At 46.0% G+C, this 25,320-nt stretch overlaps 1 protein-coding gene across 4 annotated transcripts; it reads right to left on the reverse strand.

The window, feature by feature from the left end:
• Nucleotides 1–211: 211 nt before the first annotated feature.
• Nucleotides 212–24,341, reverse strand: nsd1b (nuclear receptor binding SET domain protein 1b). 4 transcript variants are annotated; one of them, XM_086179444.1, is made up of 25 exons: nt 24,102–24,341; nt 23,883–23,981; nt 21,231–22,111; nt 17,215–17,356; nt 16,321–16,493; nt 12,825–16,071; nt 12,400–12,512; nt 12,033–12,291; nt 11,074–11,174; nt 10,795–10,837; nt 9,632–9,888; nt 8,930–9,070; nt 8,600–8,723; nt 7,530–7,730; nt 7,278–7,457; nt 6,235–6,391; nt 5,924–6,129; nt 5,700–5,812; nt 5,111–5,257; nt 4,641–4,763; nt 4,421–4,537; nt 4,131–4,272; nt 3,896–4,002; nt 3,576–3,777; nt 212–3,220 (listed from the first exon to the last, which is right to left on the reverse strand). In XM_086179444.1, the coding sequence occupies exons 3-25, from the start codon at nt 22,092–22,094 to the stop codon at nt 2,475–2,477; spliced, it is 7,905 nt and encodes a 2,634-aa protein (XP_086035570.1). In that variant the 5' UTR covers nt 22,095–22,111; nt 23,883–23,981; nt 24,102–24,341; the 3' UTR covers nt 212–2,474. The 4 variants fall into 4 exon arrangements, with proteins under 4 accessions (XP_086035570.1, XP_086035571.1, XP_086035569.1 ...); XM_086179445.1 differs by lacking the exons at nt 23,883–23,981; nt 24,102–24,341 and adding an exon at nt 23,105–23,242 and having other exon boundaries at nt 17,215–17,353; XM_086179443.1 differs by lacking the exons at nt 23,883–23,981; nt 24,102–24,341 and adding an exon at nt 23,105–23,242.
• Between the last annotated feature and the right edge of the window lie 979 nt (nt 24,342–25,320).

Below are 25,320 nucleotides of genomic sequence, written 5' to 3' on the forward strand. Positions count from 1 at the left end.
GATTTTCTTGGGGGGGGGGGGGGGGGTTATGGCAGAATAATACAATATACAAAAACTTGTATGTAAAATTTGTATCTCGCAAATCTCATCGTGTGTTGTATCCAACAGAGCACAGAGAACATGTTTGTTTTGAAGTAGGAATGCACCATAATATCGGCATGTCATTGGTATCATGAGATAATAGGAATTTCTTTTAATTGATTACTGAAGGGTCTTTTTTTTCCCCCTTAAATCCGATCTGGTCTTTGTTCGTCATCGACGATGAGGAAAGAAGAAATAGAGGATTTTTTGGACTTTTCAGTATCTTTTTTAGAAATAAAAGAAAAACATTGCTATTTTAAATCTGCAATTTATTCTTTTTCTGTCAGCATTTCAGTGTCAAGTAACCGCACAGATGACATCGACGTCAGCTATCGACAGATGTCAGTTACCACCAGTGTCGTGCGCTCCTGTGTTCAAGCGGCTTCTTTGAATCTACTTGATAAATCTGCTGGTGTCAATCATCTCCTCTTCTTGCCGTCTGTCTGTCTCTCTTGATCAACGTGCTGAACGACTGTCCCTTGAGTAAAGGACGTTATCACAAGCCAGATTAAATCCCTTGAAACCCACTAAGCTGTAACTGCCTGTCGTTCGCCCGTGATCGCGAGAGGAAGTCACGTGTTTCGGAAATTATTTCTGTTTCCTGTGGTTGTGTCATTTACAGCCTATAACCTTCGCTTTTGTGTCGTCTGTTTCGGAGGAACAACTCCTGACGAGTTGAACAAATTATAAGAACTGTCATTTAGGGGCCACAGATGCCCGTTTGTGGCAGTGATGAAAGTGAGCTCTAACTAGGGAGCATTTTGACGATGAATACATGCTTATGTTAGTAAATACTTGGCCAAAATGAGCACATTAAACAGGAGAAGGGGAACAACATGTCCCCTTTCATTATTAAGAACCCAGAGCAGGGTTGCGATATTGCAGATCCACTTATGCTCCTTGATGGAGTGGAAAATGAAAAATAATGAGGCGTGAACACAGTGCATATTTCATAACGTCCTCATATATATATATTTTTATAGCAGTTGCTTTAATAGGTCAATAGTAATAATTCAACTGGAATGAAACATTGTTGGACAACTGTAAAAAGGCATTTGTAGGGAAATGTGGCTCTCACAGACCTTTCCTTAAAAATATCTCCAAAGAAATGCCCTCTAAGGCGATAACACACAGACGATATTGAGCTTGAAGACGGAGCGAAACACATGTGGCAAGAACACACACTGAAGCGTCATGGTGGGAGCCTGTAGTGTCACGCGACTCGCATCCAATCGAAGACTTTGATGAAGGTCAGAGAGCGAAGACGAGGAGCACCAACACCTCGACCCATCACCACTTGTGCGTCACATTACAGTATATAAATAATGACTACAGAGCACAGCATACACACTAGAGCAAACTTAGTGCTATCTCTGCCATCGGACCGCCTTTGGAGTTTCCCAGTGTTGGATAATGTGATTTCAGAAACAGTCTAAGCTGTCTGGCTCACGGCTCCAGTGGAGTTTCAGTTGCAGGGTCCCATTATGTAGTTTCCTTTTTCCTAACGTGATTATCTCAGTCTAACACTGATCTTTTTTTCAGTTTGGGATCCTTTTTTTTTTTTTTTTTTTTTTTAAACATGAAGTGGTCACATTCTGATACTAGCTATCATCAGCTACTTTCAAAGGATGATGTCACCCGTCTCATATGCAGCGGAGTGGTGGGATTGGAATCATATTGAAACACACCAGGTTGTATTGACAGTGTTCTCATGTCACTCGTAGTATAACTGCATGGTGAGGCTCCGTCAGGCAGCCAATCGTCTGGCACTTTCACACACGTTTGTTTCAATGTTTGCCGTCGGTCTGATCCCGAAGCAGCTCGACGATCGAAGCACCATCTAATATTACAGGGGCGTCACGGAAGCAGCGATTCCTGGATTTAAGTCCATTCTGAATTTTTCTAGCATGTCTTCAGGTGAGGGACAGGTGAGATCCAGAGGTGTGTGTGTTCAATACTGGTGGGCTGAGGACTGAAGCGCCGTCCTCAGCTAGTGTTATCAAACAGCTGCACGCCGAACTGGGATGCAGCAGGTACAGTAACTATGTCAAACTATAGTAACCTTTAACATATGTGACACCAGAAGTACTACAATACAAAAACAACCCGGCAGATGAAACTGGTCAAGGGTGGAAAAGTAACTGTACTGGAGTGAAATATGTTGCAGTTCCGGCTAATTTTCTTTGTTAGGTCTCCAAAATCAAGTGTCAGCAGGCACCAGTGTGTGCAAAGTCACTGTCACTACTGAACGTCAGGTCAGGGAATGACAGGAACAGAACGAAATAAATAAATGAGGAAATAGATTCCAGAATTTATTTATGAATGATGACGTCTCCACGTCTTTCCCCACTGTTGGGATTGTGAGCTGCTTTTTTATGTAAATGTAACTTTGATTAATCCTCTTCTTCATCGTCATCATCATCCTTTATCTCCAGGTATTCCAGCTCTTCCTCCTCCTCCTCTTCATCATCATCGTCGTCGTCGTCATCGTCATCATCGTCATCATCATCATCATCATCATCTTCCTCCTCCTCCTCTTCATGAGGATCCGATTTCTGCTGGCCAACCTCACCCTCTTCCACTAGCTCCTCCTCCACCTCTGCAAGCTCCTCCTCCTCCTCTTCCTCTTCCTCATCTAAAACATCTCTTTCCTCCTCATATGATGAGATGGGTGAGTAGTGTGGGAGGTCGAACACATGTGGGCTGCTGGGAGCCTCCGAGCTGCTTGGGGGAGGTGAGGAGGCAGGGGCGGCGACCGGAATCGTGATGGGAACCGGGATGGTAAAAGCAGGAAACGAGTCAGACGCGCAGGTGTCAGCACCGGCGCTGATCTCCTGGACCTTCCTAGGGGTCGGGTTCTGACTTGTGGAGGTGTTCGAAGCAGCAGGGGGGATAACAGCCATGCCCAGCCCTGAGGTCAAGGCTCTGGGTTTGGGTGTGTATTCACGGATTTCCCCTGGTTCCAGCGGATCCGGCCCGCAGGGGTCGTGTTCGCTGCAGGAAAGCTTTCCGTCCAGCTTGGAGATGAAGAGCAGGCCTTCACGGTGCTGGCAACAGTAGGAACTGGGGCACATCTCACAGAAGGACGCCGCGTCCTTACCACATATGTCACACTGGTGCCACGGACACTCCCAGCGTCCTACAGGGAATAGACGCAGAAAAGACTGTCAAGGAAAGTAAAAAAGTGGGGGCACCAAGTTTGCATTTTGGGACCAGTTCATCTCAAATTTGACCAGAAACACCTGAGCGCTTGGTGATGAGTTACTGTGGAAGATTTTGCCATTGAACTCTAAACTGTTATCAGTAGAACCCACAAGGTCGCATCTGCATCAAACCTAATAGGTTTGATAAGAGCGACCTTGGCAGAGCTCTCAGAGTCAAGAATGCGCAGGATCTCAGTCGTTTTTTATTTTTAATCAAACACAGGTGTTCCTGCTCTAACGCAGCGGCATCGAGAATCTGCTGAGTCATTGTTTGCATGCAGAGCCACTGACCTGCAGGCCTCTTGGTGAGGTTGAGACAGTCAGCGTGGTAAACTTTTGGACAGCCGGGTCTCTTACAGGACACCATCTGTCCTCCGTCACCGCAGCTGAAACATTCATCCTCTCTTTCTTTGGTCACCACCACCTTCTTCTTCCTCCGCCCATGTCCCCTCCTTTTCAGTTTGCGACCCTTGTCATCAGAGGGAGGATTGTTCTGGATGGCAGGGGAAAGATGTTTTAATCGCTGACTCACCTAAAATAAACCACTGGTGGTACGAATGGGGTTCTGGAACCCAGGTTCTACCTCAGCAGTTAATCATCATTCTCCTCACCTTTGGCCTGACACCAAGGAAGCCACTGCAGTTTGGCGCTCCACACTTACAAACCGTCTTCCCGTTCCCCAAACACTCCAGGTTGTAGTTGAAGGTGAGTTCAGTGCCTGCGCAAACAAACACGTGAACTTCATTTGAGCTCCTCTTAATGGTGAAGGCAGGCATCTACCCACACCCCCACAGCTGCTGCTGACTTCATAAACCAGCTGGGTTCAGCAGTTCCAGCTTAGCGTACCTGCGGCGATGTCGATGAGGGCGAACAGTCCCACTCGCGTGTCTCCGCTCACCGTCCACTTCTGGGTCTCACAGTTTGGCTGACAGCTGTGGTTCATGAAGCGGGCCTCGTTGCCCTTTGGCCCAGCGTCAATGATACGATCCTATCAAAAACACACACACACACACGCTCGTTTACATTTCAACTACAAACCTAATATCCTCCCTAACATTAGTGTAACATTGGTGCATAGTTTCTGTCGTGCTGTAATGGACACGGGGTCTGCACACTCCTGTGGTTCGACGCCGTACCTTGTCCAGAGTTAACATGTAGAAGTTACAGATGTCATGCTCCTGGGCGTGTCTGATCCTCGACCTGCACTCCTCCTCATCAATCACCTCCCCCACATACTCGCTCACAAACTGACCCTGACAGAGAAACACAGGAACAGTCCTTTCTTAGTCTGTATCCAGTCCAGCTGAGTGTCACCAACGGCTCCTGGTGGGCGCCAGAGGCAGCCGGCGTGGTTACCTTTTTGATGTCGTGGACACAGCGGAGCCCCCAGCCCCGAGACAGCGTCCTAAAGATCTCCACCTGGCTGTACTGACGCATGGTGAAGGCCTGGTTGAGACAGCGCTCACCAGCTGGGCAAACCTGGGGGTTGAAGATTCAAGAAATGAATCCAGTGCAGTGTATTTTGCTTAACTGACAACCAAGCTCTGCTCCCTTTAAGGCCACAGTTTCCAGGTAGTACACCCCAATATGTTTTCACACCTTCACAAATACAGTTTCTGAAACTGTTTATCTGCTTTAAAAAGCCCCAGAGCCTGGCTAATTAGCTTAGCGCAATGAATGGAAGTGGATGGGCAGGTTAGCTTGAATTAGGCACATCTGTGGTAACGAGATGCGTGAGACTTTGGGCAGCAGGTTCTTTTTTGCAACTATCATTTTATGAGGACTTCTGAAAACATGGCGTGAGCGTGATGGAGTTGTTTCTGTACCTGCGGGTGACACTCGTACAGCAGCATGCGGTTGATGCACTCCGAGTCCATCCCACATGGACTCTCATCCGTCGCCTTGCAGTTACAGCGCGGGATCTCTGATAGGTCGGCGGTAAAGATCTGCACTTTTCCTATTGGCCGATTGACCTGAATGAGCGAGAGCGTTCGGGTCACGTGTGAGCACATCACCTTGAATCTCAGTGACGTATAACAAAAATATGAGGTAGAACAAGTATCTAAACGTGTTCACGTGATCTCTCCAAACCATTAGTGAGCAGGTAATAAGTGTGGAGGAACCCGAGAGAGAAACACACAACATCCAAGCCTGATGCTCAGACGAGAGGGATTCAGTGTGACCCCCCACCTCAGAACTTCCCTGTTGCTGCTAGTTGTTCCTTATTCTATTATTCAATTACAACTTAAGTTTGATTTGTATTGTCTTTGTTTCTTTGTTTGACGCAAATATTTTTTTTTTATTCACCAACTGTTCTATTCACAAACTAAGTACTCATGTGATGGTGTAGTAGGTACACATGGGTTTAAACATCAAATACGTAGGCTTTTATTGTGAAACAGCCATCTGGCTGACCTTGATGTGTTTGTATGGCGGAGGCTTCTTGTCATTCTTTCTGTCCTCTTGAAGCTGCCGAAGCTCCTTCTCTGCCTGCAGCTCACGGAATCGCACAGCTGCCTCCTCCAAAGCTGAAGTTCGACAGAATCAGACACTTACAGCACGTAGCTCACAACAAACGTTAACAGACTCAATCTGAGTAACAGCTCCGACTTCAGGTAGGAGTTTCGGGGCAAACATACCTTTCTTATAGGTGGCATCGACACCTTTCCCCATTTTTTCTTTGCTGTTGGCGTCCACGTCCATATAAGGAAAGACCCTGGCCTGGTAGGTCCACAGGTAGTCGTTGGAACCGAAGAAGTGAACAGGAAACTCCCCAACGTCATGCCTCATCCGCTGGATGTTTTCTGGGATGGTTTTGGGATGGCTGACCTCTGCAGGCCACCACCTTCAGAGAGCAGAAGAAAACACACAGCAGTGGGTGTAATGAGAGTCCCTGTACAACGTACCAGAGCGCCGTTTTGAGTCTTATGTTGAAAAGCCCGCCACCGACCTATAGCGCCCGACCTTCACCCAGAGGATGTCCTTGTAGTGAGGCTTCTTCCCAGCCTTGCAGTCGTTGCAGTACCAGCTGCCTTTGGGCATCTCGATGTTCAGACACTCCCGGTGGAAAGCAGCAGGACAGGACTCACAGCACAGCAGACTGCCCCCTGGCGGAGGGACACCATTAATTAATCATTTTAGCTCATTGGTCATCATCTTGTAAAATTTATATTAACAGTGTGCAGTGTTTTTCTTATATTTGGACTCTGAAGTTGTTTCCTGTTTTACTTTGAAAGTTTGTCTACCACTTCCTTTCCCGTTCCGTTATATTCCTAACGGTGAGTGTCTGCCCCGCCCTCACGAGTCTCATCGTTCTCTTTGTATATAAGCAGTAGGTTTGTTCTTCCAGGTTCGTCTGTTGTCGTTTTCCTGCTTTATTCAGAGTTTTTTTGAATATTTTTACTTTGGTCACTTTTTGACATTCTTTGTTTAAATCTGGAATTTGTAGTTTTGTTATGTCATCTCAATACGGGTTTACTGTATTTGTACCTTTTGTTTTCTGCTTTGCTTTCATGGTCAAATAGCTCTTTGTTTCGGCTTCAGTTTACAGCCACAGACCGTCCTTGTAAATAGGGTAATAAACTCGTGTATGAATACAAAGTTCAACCGCTTAGAACTGCAGAGTCAAAACAAGGGCTGTCTGACAGCAACAGTAAATGAAGCACACGTCGAAAAAACAATTCTTTTTTTCATTTTTAAGTGGATAAAATGTGCTGACGTCTCTTCAACGTTCCTTGTCTGCTGTCTCTATTCCGCATTTGTGTCCTTCTTCTTGACGCTTGCACTTACAAACGCAATCCTTTTGTGTTAATGATCGGTGAACAGCGCACATCTGCACATGTGCAGACATACACGGTAAAGGGAAACAGGATAAGAAGAGGGATTTGAGATTAAACTTATTTGCGCTGGACTCTTGCAGCGATGTTGTGGTGGAGGGAGGCTTCAGTAAACCTGGGCGGTCCCAGGTTGCTCCGCCTCTCCCTTGAACCGTACCTTCAGTGCAGACAAAGCACCAGCTGACGTTCACGTGCTCGTGGTTCTTGACGCCTCGTCGGGGGGTGAAGTGGTTGGGACAGATGATGCTGTTGTTGGAGAGGATGACGCTGCCTGCCGCCATGCAGATGTCCGTAGCGTGGTAAGCTACAGGACAGCGAACGCAGCGCACCAGACGACCTACAGAACGCACAACACGGAGAGTCAGCGTAGGGGACTCACAGCACCTGGAGAGTGTCGCACAACAACAACCTTTAGAGATGGAGGAGCTGTTGGGATTGGCGATGAAGCAGGTGAGACAGACGTGAATCGAGCAGCGGAAGCCGCGGTTGACGGGGGCAGTGGGTGCATAGCTGGCGATACATTCACCGTGGTAAAACTTCCCACACACAGGTATCATACAGCGCCGTACGTCCTCGCTGCGCTTCTTACACACGAAACAGGTGTGAATACCTGCGAGGAAAACACATCGAGTAAGAAATTTGGACTTCATGAATACAAAATTACAAACCACAAGTTAAATCAGTGCATCCACATGAAGTCATGATCATAGATAGAAAAATGTTGAAGCATCAAGACGCATCGACGATTCTTTTATAACGGAATCTTGGACGAAATGCAGTTGATAATAGTTTGTGTTCCACTACCTGAGTGATGAGCAGTAACCTACACACAGCACAGTGTTGTATTAGCCTTCTCCATTAATGTTCTCTTCTTTTAAACTCCTACACTTCTGTTCTGAGAATTCAGCGCTAGCATTCAGTACTTGAAAACAGCACAACAGGCTAGCAGGAATTTCCTGCCCGGTTGGCTTAAATTACATCGTATAAAAACAGATGTATGCAACTTTAAGGAAGAAAATGTATTGACAAGTCAGCAAACCATCAAAATGAAATGTTTTCAATTAAAGGGCAATCCAGTTACTTTTTATTGCAAATAAAGTTCTCCCACTCTCTCTCTCTCTCCCCCTCGGTCCAGCAGCTCACTCACACGGTTGCTACTGGGCCTAATCACATCATCTGATGCAGAAGAACTGACTTGAATACACTTCATAACAAACAGTGGCGGAAGAGGAGCCTGCACACACCAGGGACACAGAGCTGGATTCAAACCCTGGTGTTGTCAGGCTATCGGCTCACCCCACCACACCATCAGGACAAAGGCTTTTTTGACAGCACTGGACACAAAACACTCACTGATTTCTGTATGCGATAAAGGCATTTACATAACAATATGTCACTGTGGCGAGTAGGGAGAGGGTGAATTCGGCACGACTGCAGGTTTTCTTCTTGGCGGTCAAGCAGACGGACATGTAGACGTACCTGATTTGCACTCAGGACAGACAAACTTCCCTTTAGGAGCCTCAGCTAGAGAGATGCAGGGCAGGTGGAAGGCTCCGCAGCACTGCCCCTCACAGAGCAGCAGCTCCCCCGTCTTCTCACACACCTGCCACAAAACACACAACCCACATTAAAATACACAAATCCCAAATCTGGAAATGTGAAAAATGTAGTATCACGAATAAGAGACCTAAATCGGTTTCTAGTGACAGTATGCTGTCAATGTAAAACGCACAAAAACAAAAAGGACAAAAAAAGTTCCAGAAAAGCACAGATTGATTTAATCGGATAAACAGCCCGATAAAATCGTACCTGACATATGTTCTCCTTCATGGAGGCCGGGCCTCCTCTGTCCCCGATGATCTTCCTCGTGGGCAAAAGAGGATCATCACACAGCGACAAGTCGTCCTTCATGGAGGAGAAGCTGTGATCGGTGAAGGTGTACGATTCACCCTAAGGACCAACAGACAGTTACTGAGAGTGATAAATCAATGACTGAACTTCCAGGCATTTCAAATCTCAAATTCAAAGAGACCAAACCTACAATATCCTCCTAAGTAGTTTTGTCTTTTTAGTCAAAGCCTGAAACAGCCTGGAGAGCCTTTGACCGACCCTGGACATGAACAAGTACTGAGGGACATAAAGTGCTATTACCAGCTGGACCTTTTAATGCTCACTGAGTTGTTCTCAGTTTGAGGCACTGTGAGCACAACGTTTCCATTTTTTGGGGATACAGAGGAAAGCAGAGCCTTGTGTTCTCCGGGGTTCTACACGAAGGCAACCATAAAAAATATCAAAATTTTTGTGTCATCATAATTTTCTTGAAAGGAATCCTTTCTTTCTGCTCTAGCATCATCTCCCGGTGACTCACACTTTTGGGAATCTTATAAAATTCCGCAAACACCAGAGCAACTTCTCCACTTAAGGAGGTTGCTAAAATGTCTCCCATCCCCCAGAGGCTGAAAAATGATCTCTTCAGAACAGTTTGGTTCTTGTTACTGACTACCAACTGACCTCTGACTCTCCCGCGTCTTTTTGGACCTCCTGAGATTGACCGTCCTCTGGCTGAGCAACGTGGATATCTGTGGATGATGTCTCCACCCGGGTGGTTTCAGTGGGAGCTGGCACTGGAGTGCTGGGAGCAGGAGTGCTGGGAGAAGTGGTCTGAATGCTGGTTGTGGGCGTAGAGGTGGAAACCTCTGGGGTCGCCGGTGGGGAGGTGGAGGCTGGAGGCTGCTTACTCTTAATTTTTAAAGTTGGTGGCCCACAATCTGGGTACCAGATAAGCATGTTAGAGGATGTCACCCTTTAATAGATACGTAATACTGCAAACTATTAATTTTTCCATCCATCCATCCATCCATCCATCCATCCATCCATCCATTTTCTTCCGCTTATCCTGTTAAGGGTCCTGGGGGGGGGGGGGGGGGGGGGGGGGGGCTGGAGCCCATCCCCGTAGATTTCAGGCAAGAGGCGGGGTTCACCCTGGACAGGTCACCAGTCCATCTCAGGGCCAACACATAGAGACAGACAACCATTCACACTCACATTCACACCTACGGTCAATTTAGAGAATCAATCAGCCTCGTCCCCTCTTGATGTCTTTGGACTGTGGAGGAACCTGGAGTACCAGAGAGAACCCACACAGGAACAGGGAGAACATGGAGACTCACACAGAAAGATCCCCTGCTGGAGTCGGGGCTCGAACCCGGAACCTTCTTGCTGTGAGGCCACAGTGCTGACCACTGCACCACCGTGCCGCCGCCTATTCATTTTTATCCTTTCAATTCAGCTTTTTCTAATCAGACACAACTTCATAAGGCAGGGATGTCAAACTGATCCAGTAAGGGGCCGTGTGGCTGCAGGTTTTCATTCCAGCCAAGCAAAAACAAAACCTGATTCTACTTAAATCAACTAAGCTGCGTCCTCACAGCTCATTTGTTGGATCAGTCTGACACCCCTGTCATAAGGGGAGGTTTGCAGTAATTTTGTATCCAACATCAAACGGGCCTTTTCTAAAGTTGGGATCCTATCCTATTTGGATAACCTTGGAAACCAGTAAAATAGCATTGCAGAAAAAAAAAACCTACTTAATATTCAAGACAAATTCCATTATGAACTGCATTCGGGTGTAATATGAAATCAAAATGTGAATTAAGTCTCCGTGGTTCACTGACCTGATTGAAGAAAAGGATTTGAATTATTCTTCAATGTTTTGACCTGTGAAAAACAGAGACACAATGACAACCTATTTCTGCTGGGCCGTGCCATGAAATAAAAATAAGTAGTACATTGTAACAACAAAAACAAACTGAAGTGCACTGTTTGGTTTCAGGTTGAATTCTGCTTCAGAAAATGTGTCTGAAAATGTGTTTAAACTATAAAAATACACTCCTCACATTTACTAGATAGATCAATGACAGAGGAAAGTACAGACAAGAGGACAGGAGCTGTACCTTCTTCTTTGGGGCCGTTGAGGCCTCGGCCTCCAGACAGTACTCCAGGATCTTCTGGGTTGGTTTCCTCTTCCGCTTCTTCTCCAGCAAAGGTGTGCTTCCTGTCACATCCCAAGATATCTTTAAATCTGTGACCTTACTGACTGTGTTGTACATACAGAGTAGAAGTTACATCAAGTTTAGTTGTTTTGGTTTTTTTTGCTCAGTGTTGATAACAACAACAACAACAACACAAAATATAGTTGAGTTCATCAACCGCTTTCACATTTATAGAATCATATTCTAATATAGCTGCAGTTTATTTTTAATTTTCCCCTTTCTTTAATTAAACGCTCATTGTAAAATTCCCATGCAAACACCAGTTCCATCTTCCCACTGATGCAGTAATCATAAAGCTCCCACAGACATGATTTCACTAAAAAAACTGCAAAAAAACAAACAAAACAAAACAAAAAAAAAACATCAACTTTGAAATGAGAGAACCGGACATTCAATGATTAGCAACGTGTTCCAGGCTTCAGGGCTCATTTCTGTCGACTCTACGACTCTCTGGCAGGAAAGTGACACCCCAGTCCCTGTCATTCTTTTTACTGTCACATAAAGCGACGTGGGAGCTGGAATTCTTTCAATTCAGATACCAGTTATGGAAACGACTTCAGTACTGGGGGGAAAAAATACATCATTGGTATCAGTGGACATGCAATTCTATGCACTGATCTGATACCAAATAAATGATTAGCCCTGAAATGGGACCCTGCAAGTTTCCAGTAAACTCTCTGCAACTAATATTACAAACAGGAAATTAATTCTTCTAACTTCTCTAAGCCTACACAGGAAGTTGTGCTGTGGCTCCATCAGCAACACCTGCTTTACACGTGTGAAAATGAATTGATAGGGTATGCAACCTTAGCAGTACAGGGACACTGAATGCATGGAGAAACAGACAAACGTTGTCTCACTGTTGTCTTTGACGAGGCCTTCTGACAGCGAGGGCTCGGCTTCAGGAGGAGGGGTTAACGTGTTGATGGAAAGCGCCTGGGCATCTGGTGGAGATGTGTTTTCAGTGCTCGTAATTTGAAGTTCAGAGGGCATTGCTGCAACAGTGGTTTCTTCGGGAGGTGGTGTCTGTATTTCAGGAAGTGAGTTAAAGGACTGGGTCTCATGTGTGTTCTTGTCAGACACTGAGGATTTGGAGATGGAGGTCATGGGTTGAGGGGCCTAAGAGAGGGAGTCAAATTTAATGTTAAGCTGCATTATACATATATATTACAAACTCAATGCCATTATAATGTTGCAAAAAAAAACCCCAACCCTAATTATTTGTACCTTTCCCATAGACTGTAGCGGCTTTTTGATTTTCTTCCTAGTGGAGAAGATCTGATCGTACTCTTCGGTCCATTCAATGAGCCTCTTGCTTGGTTTTCTAATGCGTTTATGTGCTGATGAAGACATAAGGGAGAGAAACTCGCTTTAATCTGCAAAACATACCAAGTTTGTAAGAGTAATTTTAGTAATTCGTAATAATAGTTAAACAGAGGCCTTTAGTTGTCTGCAATCTTGACATCATGACTTGCTTATAGAGAATTCCAGATCTCCCCTGGTAGACACATTTATATCATCACACTGTACCGACATTCAGTCCTGCTTGATACTACAACTGTATATTGACTAGTACTAGCATTCTGTGTTATAATACTATAAAAATCAGTGTGTTTGGAACAGTAGAAGACTGCGAACTTGACGGCTCTCACCCGTCGGAGCCTTTTCTCCTCCAGCATTGCACACCAAGCTCAGCTTTGACTGAGCGCAGTCAGCAACGAGGCCATTTGGCCGTTCCACAGAAAGACTGGTGTCTGACCCCCTCTGCTCCAAAGGCATTGTGTTCCGTTTATTCTCGGTTTCTCTGTTCCATGTTTGCTTCTCCTCCTCCCTTACTACTCCTTCACTACTCCCAGCCTGCCTCTCCCAGCTGTTGGTCTGCATGTCCAAAACGGGCTGGACTCTTGATGAGCTGTCCACTACTGACGAAACTCCTGGCAAGGACCCCAGTCCTGGGTAACCAGGTCCAGACCTCCCAGGGCGACAAGGCACTTTGCGGTTGGCTTTCTTCTTCATCCCGGTCGAGCCGCCCCTTCTGTTATAGGGCCTCTTAGAGATCTGACTTTTGCTGTTTTTAGCGAGTGTGGTTTTGTCTGGACTTGAATTATTAACAGTTTGCTGGTCTTGACCAGCAGGTGTGGCCTCTCCAGGTATGACTGAGGGCTCCTCCTTAACATGTGCACTGGGTGGCCCAATCTCCAGTTCTAAGGGGGCCCCGTCTCGCTCTCTCGTGTCATGCAAGTCTTTTAGCATCATGAGGAAAGTGCTGAATCGGTAGTTCCTGTCTGGTTTGAAAGACACTGGTTTACCATTGGCCTGGTTTGTCAAGGACTGGAAGGATACCTCCTCCACATTCTTAAAGGCATTCATGAAAGAAAATGGTGAGGAAGGTGAGGACGAGGAGCATAAATCAGAGGAAGGGTCGTCCTTTGACTTTACCTTCGAAGTGAGGGGTATGAAGTCCATTGGTGGAGTTGAAGATATTGAAAGATCCTCATCTTCGCTCTTGACTTCACCTTCGGTCGAGTCAGATAACGCGACAGGGGGAGTGCTACTGATGGATAAAGTGTCCTGATCACTCGCTTGAGATTTGAGAGATGTTGTTTTAGTGCAAATGTCCAGCTTCATCTCTGGATTCAAAGACGAGCTTCGATCAGAACGGCATAAAAGATCCTCGGCTTTTCTCAAAGGATGTTCTTTCTGCTCAGCATCCTTTCTGGCTTTTTCACGCTTCTTCATTTTCACCAGTTGCATGGCCTTCAAAGCTCTGGTCATCAGTCGATTGCTGGCTGGAAGGTGGGCAGGTTGCTCGTGCATTTTTAATTTATCGGAAACCTGCTTTGATTTCTGGGTGGTCGTCTTGGACTTCTCACAGGACGAGCCTTGGGGAACATCCCCGGATACGGAGGGCTTGTCTCGGTGAGAAGGCAGAGAAGTTGTGTTGTGATCAGTGCTAGTGCTAGAAACATTAGTTTTCTTTGGGCCACTTGATTGATCAGAGGACACGCCTGTTACATTAGATGCTTCAGTCAGTCCACTCGTGGCTGGAAGTTGGTCAGGCTGCTCATGCACTTTCAATTTATCTGAACCTTGCTTTGATTTTGGGACAATTGTCTTAGATTTCTCACACGATGGGCCCCGAGGCACATCCCCAGATACTGAATACTTACTTCGGTGAGAAGGCGGTGAGGTTTTGTTGGGATCAGTGTTAGCGATAGAAGTAATTTTTTGCTGTGGACTGCATAATTTATCAGAAGACACACTTGTTACATTAGAGGCAGTAGTCTTCTTACACTCTGATTGGTTAGATGATGGGTTAGTCACATTGCTCGGGCTGACATTTAAAACTGGTATCCTTTCCATTTCAGGGAAACTCAAACTGTCAGTGGACACGCTTGTCACATTTGAGGCTAGGCCAGTTTTCTCGTGAGATAATTCTGTTGAGAGATGAACCAAACCACTCCCACCGCTTGCTTTTAATTTCTTAACTGATACTTTTTTGGGTTCTGAACTGACTACCTGATTTTTGGAGACACTCGCTGTGCTGTCCACCCTGTCTGACCGTTTAGAGGACGATTCAGTCACGTCAGTATCTGGCCTTTTTTCACTGTCCGCACATCTGGGCTGGCCACTGGGATCAATAGTTGCACTGCAGTTTAGGATCTTTTTACCCTTTATGTCTTTGCGTATTAATTTGACGTAAGGCAACCGACACTTCGAGACCAGCCCTAGCTTTGCTAAAGGGTCAGCTTTGTCAGGATTTAAAGTAGACCCTGGTGCCCTGTGACTTGCTTTTTTTCCTGCTTGATTAGAAATTCGGTCATTTATCAAGACCTTTTCAGTGCTAGAATGTTCAGTTTTACTGATAGTCTCTGCAATTTTTGAAAACCTGGACTGATCACCGATACTGATCTTCGTCTTTGTTTTCTTAACACGGGGGCTACTTAATTGCGCGCCTGTCATTTTTTCAGTTGAATTATTTTCGATCTGTCTACCTTTTGAATATCCACACTTGTCTGGAGGCCCATCAGTTTCAACAGAGCCAAAGGACTTCTGCTTGTCTGACAATCCTGACTGCTCAGGAGGACTGCCAATACCATCATCAGGCTGATTAGCAACGAGAATGTTTTTGCAATTCAAATGTCCAGACGGTTCGGGTGGTAGGTTTGATTCAGCTGGTAGCAAAATCGTATGCTTGTCTGACAATCCTGGCTGGCTAACAGGTCCAGCACTGGAGGAGGCCGCGCAAGGAACCAGTGCCTTTTTACTGGCGACGGAGGAGTTCTTCTTCTTGTAGGACGCCTTGCTAAACAAAGTGCGATCTGGTGTTGGACTGGTTGTTTTAGGTCGCCTGTCTTTGCCTGTTTTGCTGAACCACAGCCCACTCTGAATCTCCGGCTGTTTCTTCACCTCTTTGACAACAGTAACAGATGGTTGAGTCAGAACCAATTTAGACTGACGTTCAAGTGCTTTAGGACACAAAATCTTAGGGACTGAGTCGAGGTCCGAGTAGGGGCACTCTTCACGGTCTCGGTCTGATTGGTTGGGGCTATTACGCATCATCTTTCTCGAGTGTTTTCTACTCATATTCTTTGATGATTTACTCAGTTTCCTCTTGTCGGACGATTTCCTTAAAGTGCTTTGTTTTGTTGGAGTTGAGGATGAAATTATTGGAGATGAAATCGATCCATTGGTCATGTGCAATGTCTCAGGAGGGTTGGAGACCGGTGAGGTGGGAGCAGGAAAGGAAGGGTGGGCCTTTTTCTCTGGAGTAGAGCTGTTGTGGAAGGCATCATCTATGGAAGAAGAATGGGAGGAGAACATTTTGGATCTCTCTGCAAGAACATTTTCAGCTTCTGCCACACTAGCTTTCCAAGGGTCTTCAAATCGTTTAGCAATCTGCAGAGGGATAAAGGACAAATATTGTTCAATCTTTCCATAAATAACATATCTCTTTATTAGAAAAAAATGTTTATGATCACAGTCGGTGAGTTTTTTTCTGACCAAATCTTTTAAGGAGAAAATACATTCGATTTTTGGTTTTACTGTCACAAGTGATCTTCACCCAGGAATGATTAAGAAGCAGACTGACGTTTAATTCATAAGTGCATCCACCTTGAAATGTATCAACCATTAATGAGTAATTACGGTGTATTTGCAGTTGAGCTCCCTTTGCTTTCCCCTCCGCCGCAGCTGGACAAGCTTTTCAAATTGAAAACCTCCATGGAAAGTATAAGTTGATTTCTCCTCCACCCAGGCCCGCTCCTCCGGCTCCCCAAATGTCCTGACGTGGTAGAGTCGACTGGGTCGATCACTGGACTCTAAGGCAACAAAACATCAGCTTCAATCTCACGAGATCCAAATTAAAAATATGTCATCCTGCACAGGGAATATTTTGTCTAAATGCATTACTAAAGCTAGGAATGCTTTCAAACGTCTGCCAAACTACAATCGACTACGCATGTTGGCATCAGAATTTCATAGTTACACGGTCATAACATTGACAATCAGCTGAAAAAGTGGCTCTGGTGTGCATTTGTTCTTACTGGAAGAAGAAAAACTGCAAAGTACTGGCAGTTGGTACCATTTACCTGAGACTGCCGAGGCATTAGAACACCCCAGCATGAGACAAGAGTGTAAGCGACTAGGTTTGAACTATATGAAAACACATCTGCAGAGGAAAAGTGTGCAAATTAACATTATCGCAGCATGAAAGCGTGACATCACTGGATACAAGGGTTTGGCTTAACTGGTTTATACAATGAAGGGCAGTGATGCAGAAGGAGGTCCATGGGTTAAAAAATAATGGCATGTTGTAGGAAACTGAACAATCATAATTCTCTAAAATTACGTCCTACATAATCATGTAAATTAGTCTTGTCAGCCTCTGGTACAGAGGCAATCACCATTTAGCGACAGAGTACAGCTACACTGCTACGTAACAAACAAAACAATTCATAAAACATTTAAAACAACTGAAAGCCATATACAATGCACAAGTCTCTATGTAATTACAGACAGTCAGCAGTGTTCCAGGCCCACCTTTAACTCTGTGATAGATTCCCTGTGCAGGGTCAACAGTCACCTCACAGGGCCACCACGGTCTTCGGGTGAACTTTGCCCAAATGACCTCACCCTCTAAAAACTTCACAGGCGGCAAAAACTTTGTCTTCAAGCTGCTCTGCTGTCAACAACAGAAAAACTGTAATGAGACGTTTGAAAGTGAGACCGGTGCTGTATTTTTAACCAACTGTGACTTGTTATTTCATCATGTGCGTCTACGACACAAATGCGCAGTTCCTCTACTTTCCCAGGCATCAACTCGGACATGTTGCGTGTTCGTTCACCTTCAGGGAGGATTTATGACATCGCTGGCTGGGCACCTCTAGTGTACCTCTAGAGCATGTCTGAGGACATCCAGGATGATGGAGGTAGTGATAGTGACCTATGTGGTGACGCAACACACATGTCCTCTTTATCAAATAAAGGCCAAGACGTACGGACGAACGTTCCAAGGGCTGTGAGCTAATTCGTGGACCTTTGTGCTTGTGCCGTCCTCTCCACCTTCCTGACGATCAAAAATCAACATTTGTGTTAAAAATACTGAATGCTTTCATCAATGATTTCCTTTACATTGAACACTAACTTGGTGGGATCTGGAAAAAACCTGGGAGAATTTAGAACAACCAGATGTACACAGTACCAGAGGCAACTTTTTTTTTTTGTCTTTAAATTTTGGGTTGTACAATGCTTCTACACATAGAAAACCATACAAAAAGGCGCCATTACTTCTCATGTTCTGGGCATTAATGGACTGGTTTTAGTTTTCTGATGGAGTTTCAGATAACAAAGTAATTTCTGTTGTCAACGCAGGAAACCCCCCCCCCCCCCCAAAAAAAAAATCAATCACATCCCTAGATGTAGTTTCATCACTGTGGCAGCAAGCTAGCTTGCAATAACTTTGATTTTGGCAAATGACAAAAAAACAAAAAAAAAAGAAGAAGAAGAAAAAAACCCGATGTCAAACGTAAGGTGTATGCAGGTACCCTTTCCAGCGTGAAAAACAGAGAGGACCAGCTGTAAAAGCACAACAGACAGCAACCGACTCCTCGGAGGACGAGCCCTCTGTGAGCCAGGTGTGCTTTTCATCCTGCCTGGAACTTTAATGGATTCACATATGCTGCTACTTTGAAGCCTGAAGCTGCCGATTACCCTGATATTCACACGGACTCATGCATTTGCAAAATTTTTTCAGGGGTGTCACGTAAAAAGGAAGGTTATATAGCACGTACTGTAATGAATTACCTACAGATTCAGTAAATCATTACACTGGTCTGCTTCCAGTTATCTTACACATTGTTAATATCATCCCGTACCTCAGTGCCCTCGTTAGTTTACAATCCACCAGCACACAGAAAAAAGGAAGAAAAGACCACTTTTGTCATTCGCTTCATGACTTTTGTTTCTGATGTGACTGGAAAATAGTGCCTATTACAGTCTCAAAGCAAGTAGACAATGAAGACCCAAGCACAGTCCGTGGGCCCACGCTGCGTGGATCCGAGTGTTTGAGGAGACAGGAAGCACGGAGGAATGCCTCTGTGACTCCACTTGCTGTCATTTGCTATAAGGTGTGAAACAAACCACGTCACTTAACAGTCCACTTCCTTGTTGTCAACACGGTAGCTTATAAACAAGGCCGGGGACCACCGATTCAAGCGGATTCCCTTGGTTCAAGTGTGGTCAGACTAATCAAATGAACTGGACTTTGGGGTCAAGTGTACTCGGATCCCTGATGTGAAACCCACTGTAGTTTTCAGAGGTATCAGCTCAAACCGCAGTAGAAACATTAATGCAGCCCATTAGCTGAAGCGACTCCTGTTTCTTCCTCTTTGTAAACAGCAGCAGCAGGCTGAGGACCGGCCGGGTAACCGGGCAGGCCTGAGTTATGAGTGGCATGTCGCGGATGATACACGCCGCTGTGATGACGAAACCCTCACTGGGATTTTAAAGGAGAATTTCAACATTTTGGGAAATATGTGTTCCATTTCAACTTAAGTTTAGCACCACCCTCATACATACGTATATGTAGTCCTTGATTAGCTTAGCTTAGCACACAGAAACCTTGCTGGCCCAGCAACTGCATGCACTCAAATTAATCTGACAAAAATGCTCTCTCCTCTGTGTCCATGAACATCATCCGTCGATTGCTTCCCTTCTCTATGTCCCCGTGGACAAGAGCAGGCTGCTGGCTTTTGCTGGTCATGAAAATCTTATGACCTTTAACACAGTAGGAAAAGCACAGGTGTAAATACTAACCTTGATTTCTGGATTCCATTCAGCCACTTCAGTTGAAGTATGTACACTACAACTGAAGTAGCTAAATGGAATCGTGCTCGTCACATGCCGGCTCACTCTCACATTGTTGTGGCTTACTTGGACACTTGAATAGAACTGGACCATCCTCAGTGTTACTAGAAACACCTGTCAGCACTCCTCAAAATGTCTGCTGTGCTTCACTGTATTTGCATGATTCGAATCAACGGTAGTGACTGAGACGATTAACGGCCGTTGAAAATGACAATTCATGCCGACAAAAGGCCAGAGAGGGAAAAATAAAGACCGCGTAAGACAGTACGAGTGTGCTGCTCAATCCTCTTTCTCTGGATTTAGTATCACCTTCAGAGGGACGCCAAAACTGAATTCCAGGATCATCCCTGAAGTGGACGGAGAACAGTGGAAAGAAAAGCAGAACCTGGAATGATAGTCAATAAGCTACTGGTCTGCAAGTTCAAAGTAGTACAACTCAGTTTTGTTACAAGTCCGGTATATATACCGGTATATATTAAAGCCGTCACTGAGTATTCTCAGTTTAAATACAGGTTTTACTTATAGACCCGCGTGTGTGACGGTTAACAGGTCTGGTGAGACTCCTGCTACGGTGGTAGGGTTCCTGAGTGCTCACCCGAGCCGCTGCACTCACAGAACACGATACTAGCACTTGCTCACTTGCTAGTTTATATGATTGATGAAGGTCAAGTGACGAAGAGTTCCCAAAGTTACCAAACTCCTCTGCATCAGACGCAGAGAGATTTCCACGCGGAGCCACCTGAAAAGCCCTGTTTGGAAATACGTTTTAGTTTGGAAACGCTTTGTGATTTTTGGGCTTAACAAAGAAACAGGACGCCATTTGCTGTTCGAGATAAAAGTCGTACGCAAACTACGCCAGTATTGACAGCATTGAAATCAAGTCAATTTAAAAAATCAGATCAAATTTGTCATTGGATGTCGGTCCAATTGGCGGCACGTTCACGGTCCTGACGACCGCCAGACAGAGAAGGACAGAGCCGCAGCCGGCTTTGGATGACGTTTGTTCATTTTGTATTTTTTGTGTACAGATGCAGATAGTGCTTTGATTGAAGAAGTATTCCTACGAAGGAAGTTTTGTCCCTGGTTGTACTGTCATGTCCTCTTGTGGACTGAATAATTGACGAACCCTCTGTGACGTCACCTGTTGGTCTGTTGACATAAAAGTGCAGAACTACATAGTCAAATAGGTCATTTCTTGTGGTTTAAGAGGAAATACTCAAAAGTAATTTTTGGAAAGTTTTAACAGCCCCAATACATGTATACGTTTATATTTAAACACACGCTGGTATTGGAGCAGTACTCCGTTTTAGCCAATAAGCAAGTTCAGATAATAGAATCTGTCTTGTGAACCGGACACGTGTCACGAGAAGGCAGCCATGTTTATCAGTGGAAGAGCTGCACGTGTGTGTGTGTGTGTGTGTGTGTACAGGTGCAGTCCGATCACGATTTAAGACGAACAATCATCAGTTATGGCGGATCAAAGGTGCTGAGGCCTTCAATCTTCCGTGTTGTGTGCAGGGTTTCTGTGTGAATAATTGAAGCTAATCCAGCCGCATAATGAACATTTCCACTCAGCAGAGTGTTGGTCCTCCTCTCACTGAAGCTGCTTTTAAAACCTGCTTTGCTTGGAGTGAAGTGAAGTAAATCTGGGTGCAAAAACCTTGTAAAGATAGTATGAAGATGAAACTTGCCATCGAATGCCTCATGGAACTATCCTCAAAGAGGAAGAGCTCAGTGTCGCTCTCCCACTCGTCGTCGGAGCCATCCCAGTATCTCCTGCGCATCCCCGACGACTGGGAGCGCGTGATGACCTTGGCTGATGATACATTAGTATCCTTGGAATCCAAATTTAAGTCCCCAGGATTGGATTGAAGAACATTCCCCGTCCTCTCGTGTTTGTCCTGGGAGTCTCCGGTGGGTGACGCGGCCTCACGCCCTTCATTGTTATTGTCATCATCCTCAAATAAAGAGGATTCAAAGTGGAGGAAGCCGTTAGCGAACGGGCTGTTGCTGTCAAGAGAGAAGGCCGGACTGGGCGGGCCAGAGAAACAACCCTCTGTCTTTTTTTCTGAGACGACAGGTTTGGTCTGATTGGCTGGAGGCACGTCTCTACTCCCGGTCTCCACCTCAGGTTTAGAAGATCCACCAAAGCTCTCCTCTCTGCTCGTAATCTGCCTGCCAGAATAATCCCTGCCAGTGCAATCAGCCCAGGAGTCCCGCTCCTTCACCCGCTCCTTTTTGCTCGTCCCCCACTCCCAGCTCTTCTCGGACCGCCTCCCCTCCCTCACCGGCAGCACCAGGTCGGGCTGGCTCACCATGGTGGTGAGGTGCTGCAGCCGCCTCAGAGGACTGTAGGACGAAGATGAGGAGGAGTGGTCACTTTGAGTGAACCCATAGAGAGATGCGTGCTTGAGAGAGGAGGTGGTGGCAGACATGGTCAGGCCAATCCTGTTGTCATGGTGTCTGGAGGAGTGGGAGCGGGGGTCACGGACAGGGGTCAAAGGGCAGCTGGACTTGTGAGTCTCCCTGCCGGGGCCTATGTAGGACCAACTCATGCTGGCATGGTTCCTCTCTGAAACATAAAGAGAAAATAATCAGCGTTGAATTTATATTTCTGAGAAAAGCGTGAACTTCTGGATGACTTAAAACATAAACGCAAAAGTGTCTGGAACACCAAACTTCATTCTCTTACAGGTTCAACCTTGCCTGTGGAACTCAATCAGTATTTATGATGTTTTTTTTCTTTTAGTTCTACAGTAAACATTCCTAAAACCGTTGCCAAGGTTTTGCCCTTTCATTCAAGACCACCAGAACAGTGCTGCAGTTGATTTGAAATGATTCCATGCAGCTGGTAATTAGATATATCTCTGAAGGCAGAGGGAATTACATCTGTAAAGAAAACACAGGCTGCCTTCATGTGTCAGAAATAAAACAGACTCACCGGTGCGACCTAATCTGACATTTGGCGGGGGGGGGGGGGTGGTAAATCTGCGCAAACACCGCATCACAGCTGTAAAGCCTGTTAAGAATATTCTCGCGATATGATGGAAATGACATCAAGAACGATAAGGTCAGCAGCCTGTAAACTCACCGCTGGCTAACACACACGCACACACACACACACACACTCGTGTATATAAACCCTGTATGACCATCCTAGCGCGTCACGTTAAAATAACACACCGGCGCTGTAACACAAACTGGTGTTAAAATGGACCCGTTCGTGCCCGCGCGCGCGTGTGTATGCAACGCGCGTGTGTTGTGTGGATGAGTATGTAAAGGTGTGTGCATATGTGTGTGTTTCAATGTGTGTGTGTGTGTGTTGTCCGAGGCTCCACGAGATTAAAAAAAAATAAAACACAAACGCCACATAACATGCAAAGGACGACGACACACAACAAGTTCACCTACACACTCACAGACACACACTTCCACAGCAGGCCCCCCCCCCCACACCAACACCACCCCACCCCCCTTCCGACAGATGCGGGCTATGTGTGCATCAAACAGCCAAAAATCACGCAGAAAACGCAACATGACACGCGATCTGTCGCAAGAATCTTACCATTCCGGTGTCGGCCACCGCAAAAATGACCCGCAACCTGCTCATTTTGGCCTTCAAATGTGCCAATTTCCAATTTTGTGAAAGCGGATGAGGAGAGTCCCAGCGGCAACACTGCTAGGCCTGGATCCTGTGAAACGTACTCACTCACTCCCCCCCCCCCCCCTCCTCCTCTTCCACCTCCCTCCTCCTCCCTACATGCGCTATAGCCTGCTCCAGCGGCCCCTGGAATAGATATTCAGGCGTGTTGTTCTTCTCCAGCGACACCCCAGACCCCCCCCCCCCCCTCACACACACACACACTTTTTTGTTGTTGCTTTATGAAAACTACAACTTCACAATCCCCGTCTTTGGATTTCTGTTCTCTCGTGAATTTCTATTTCCTGTCTTCAGACTCCTGCCTGCCCCTTGAAAAGTCAGCCTCTCTGCTGTGCGCACTGCCAGTCGTCACCGCTGCCTCCCTCCCCAGCCGCTCCACAGCATGGAGCTGAAAAGGGGGCCGTAAATCTCTTAGAAAAATTCAGGAGGGGGGGGGGAGAAAAAAATCAGACGTGTCAGCCATTAAGATATACACCAAAACCACCATCCAAAAAAATTTTTTTTTCGCCCGCCCACTCTTCTTAATTACATCAATTATTAATCTACACCAGGCTGCCATCACCAGTGACATGCCAAAACTTCAACAACCTTCTTCACAGCACACATGCGCCTGAAGATGACATAAATCAATGAAAATTAAAAAAAAAATGTCCGTCTGAGAAGCAGTGAAACGCTGCACTACCCGGAAAAACACACGGCCGGCCGGGTTTCCTTTCCTGAGACGAGTTGCTGTAGTCTGGCTGGCTGCACACCCGGTCCCTTCAAAATGGAGTCCTCCAGCCTTAGAGGAGGGAAAGAAAAAGAAGAAGAAGAAGAAGAAGAAGAAGCAGGCCACAAAGTGTTAATATATGCTCGATATAAAGTTCACCCAGCCACGGAGACAGGGAACCTCACAGCGCACCTCTACCGTGCTCTGGGTGGTGTTTCTGGAAGCTGCTGGGAGTCTTGAGTCCTCCATGGCTACGACAGAAATGTTTCTTTACATGGAGAGCTTCCCAAAGTCCCTGTCTCATGAGCCACGACAGGGGGGGACTGAAACACTCAGGAACATTATCAGTTACTGTGTGGAAGGGAAAACGCACGTCTGACGTGGTGGTGGGAAACAACACTCCACGTATCGAATGTGCTGGTTTGTTTTGTTGTTGTTGTTGTTATTTTTATATCTATATTTGGTGTATGTATGTGTGTGTGTGCGTAAAGACGAAAAAACGAAGGAGGGGTGAAGGGAAAGCAGCTGTCGGCCGGAGAGGCTGAGCTGAGCTGAGCTTGGAGGCGAGCGAGATGTTGGGCTTGATTTTTATGGAGAATTTTTAGAGGAAAGATTCAGGTTTGCCAGAGGGGGGCGAGGACGGTGGGGGGGTTACAGACAGAAAGATCCACCTCCCCTCCCTTACATATGAACACACACACACTCTCTCTTCACACACACACTGTTGTCACCGGTAGGCGACGTGAGAAACGGCAGTGATGATCGTAAAAACGGTAAAACAGCCTCCTCTCGGTTGGAGAACGAGGCTGTGAACGGCGGTGGAGTGAAATAAAGGCAGCACTGATCTCGATGAGGTCACACGCCGGAGACGTGGACGTGAATGTCCATGGGGTTTTTTCTTTTTTGTTGTTCCTCCCCCCCCCCTCTCTGCCTCCACACTTTCATCTCGGTGAATTTCAACCCGTCCCTTCTTTTCTCGCCACTGTCATCAACCGGGTTGGAGGCGCGGAATGTTTGTTATTTAGTCTCTCGGGTTGATTATTGCAGAGAGGGTTTGGAAAGAGCGAGAGAGAGAAGGAGACAGACAGGAGAGACAGACAGGTAACGACTGGGCCTGCTGCGGGGTTTGCGCACAACAGCGCCGCGGACTGGCAGCGCTGCGCACCTGCTGGTGGGCCGCCGTGGTCACCTGATTCCATCAAACAATCCTCCCACTGGTAATCTCCTTTATGGCAGAAAGATGGAAATAAATGGAAGAAACAAATTAGAAGTGGGTCAGTGACTCAGGATTGAAACGCAAAGAAAAATAGCTTCAGGTCGCTGTTTTTTTTTTGTAACTTCATCTTTGAGGGTAAGAAAATTCAGAGTGTTTATAGAAAACGAGAACAAGACAACAGTCAACAACAACAAC

This window comes from Aulostomus chinensis, chromosome 15 (assembly GCF_037954235.1).
Source record: "Aulostomus chinensis isolate RoL2024-O1b breed Wild chromosome 15, RoL_Achi_v1.0, whole genome shotgun sequence".
Classification (NCBI taxonomy): Eukaryota; Metazoa; Chordata; class Actinopteri; order Syngnathiformes; family Aulostomidae; genus Aulostomus; species Aulostomus chinensis.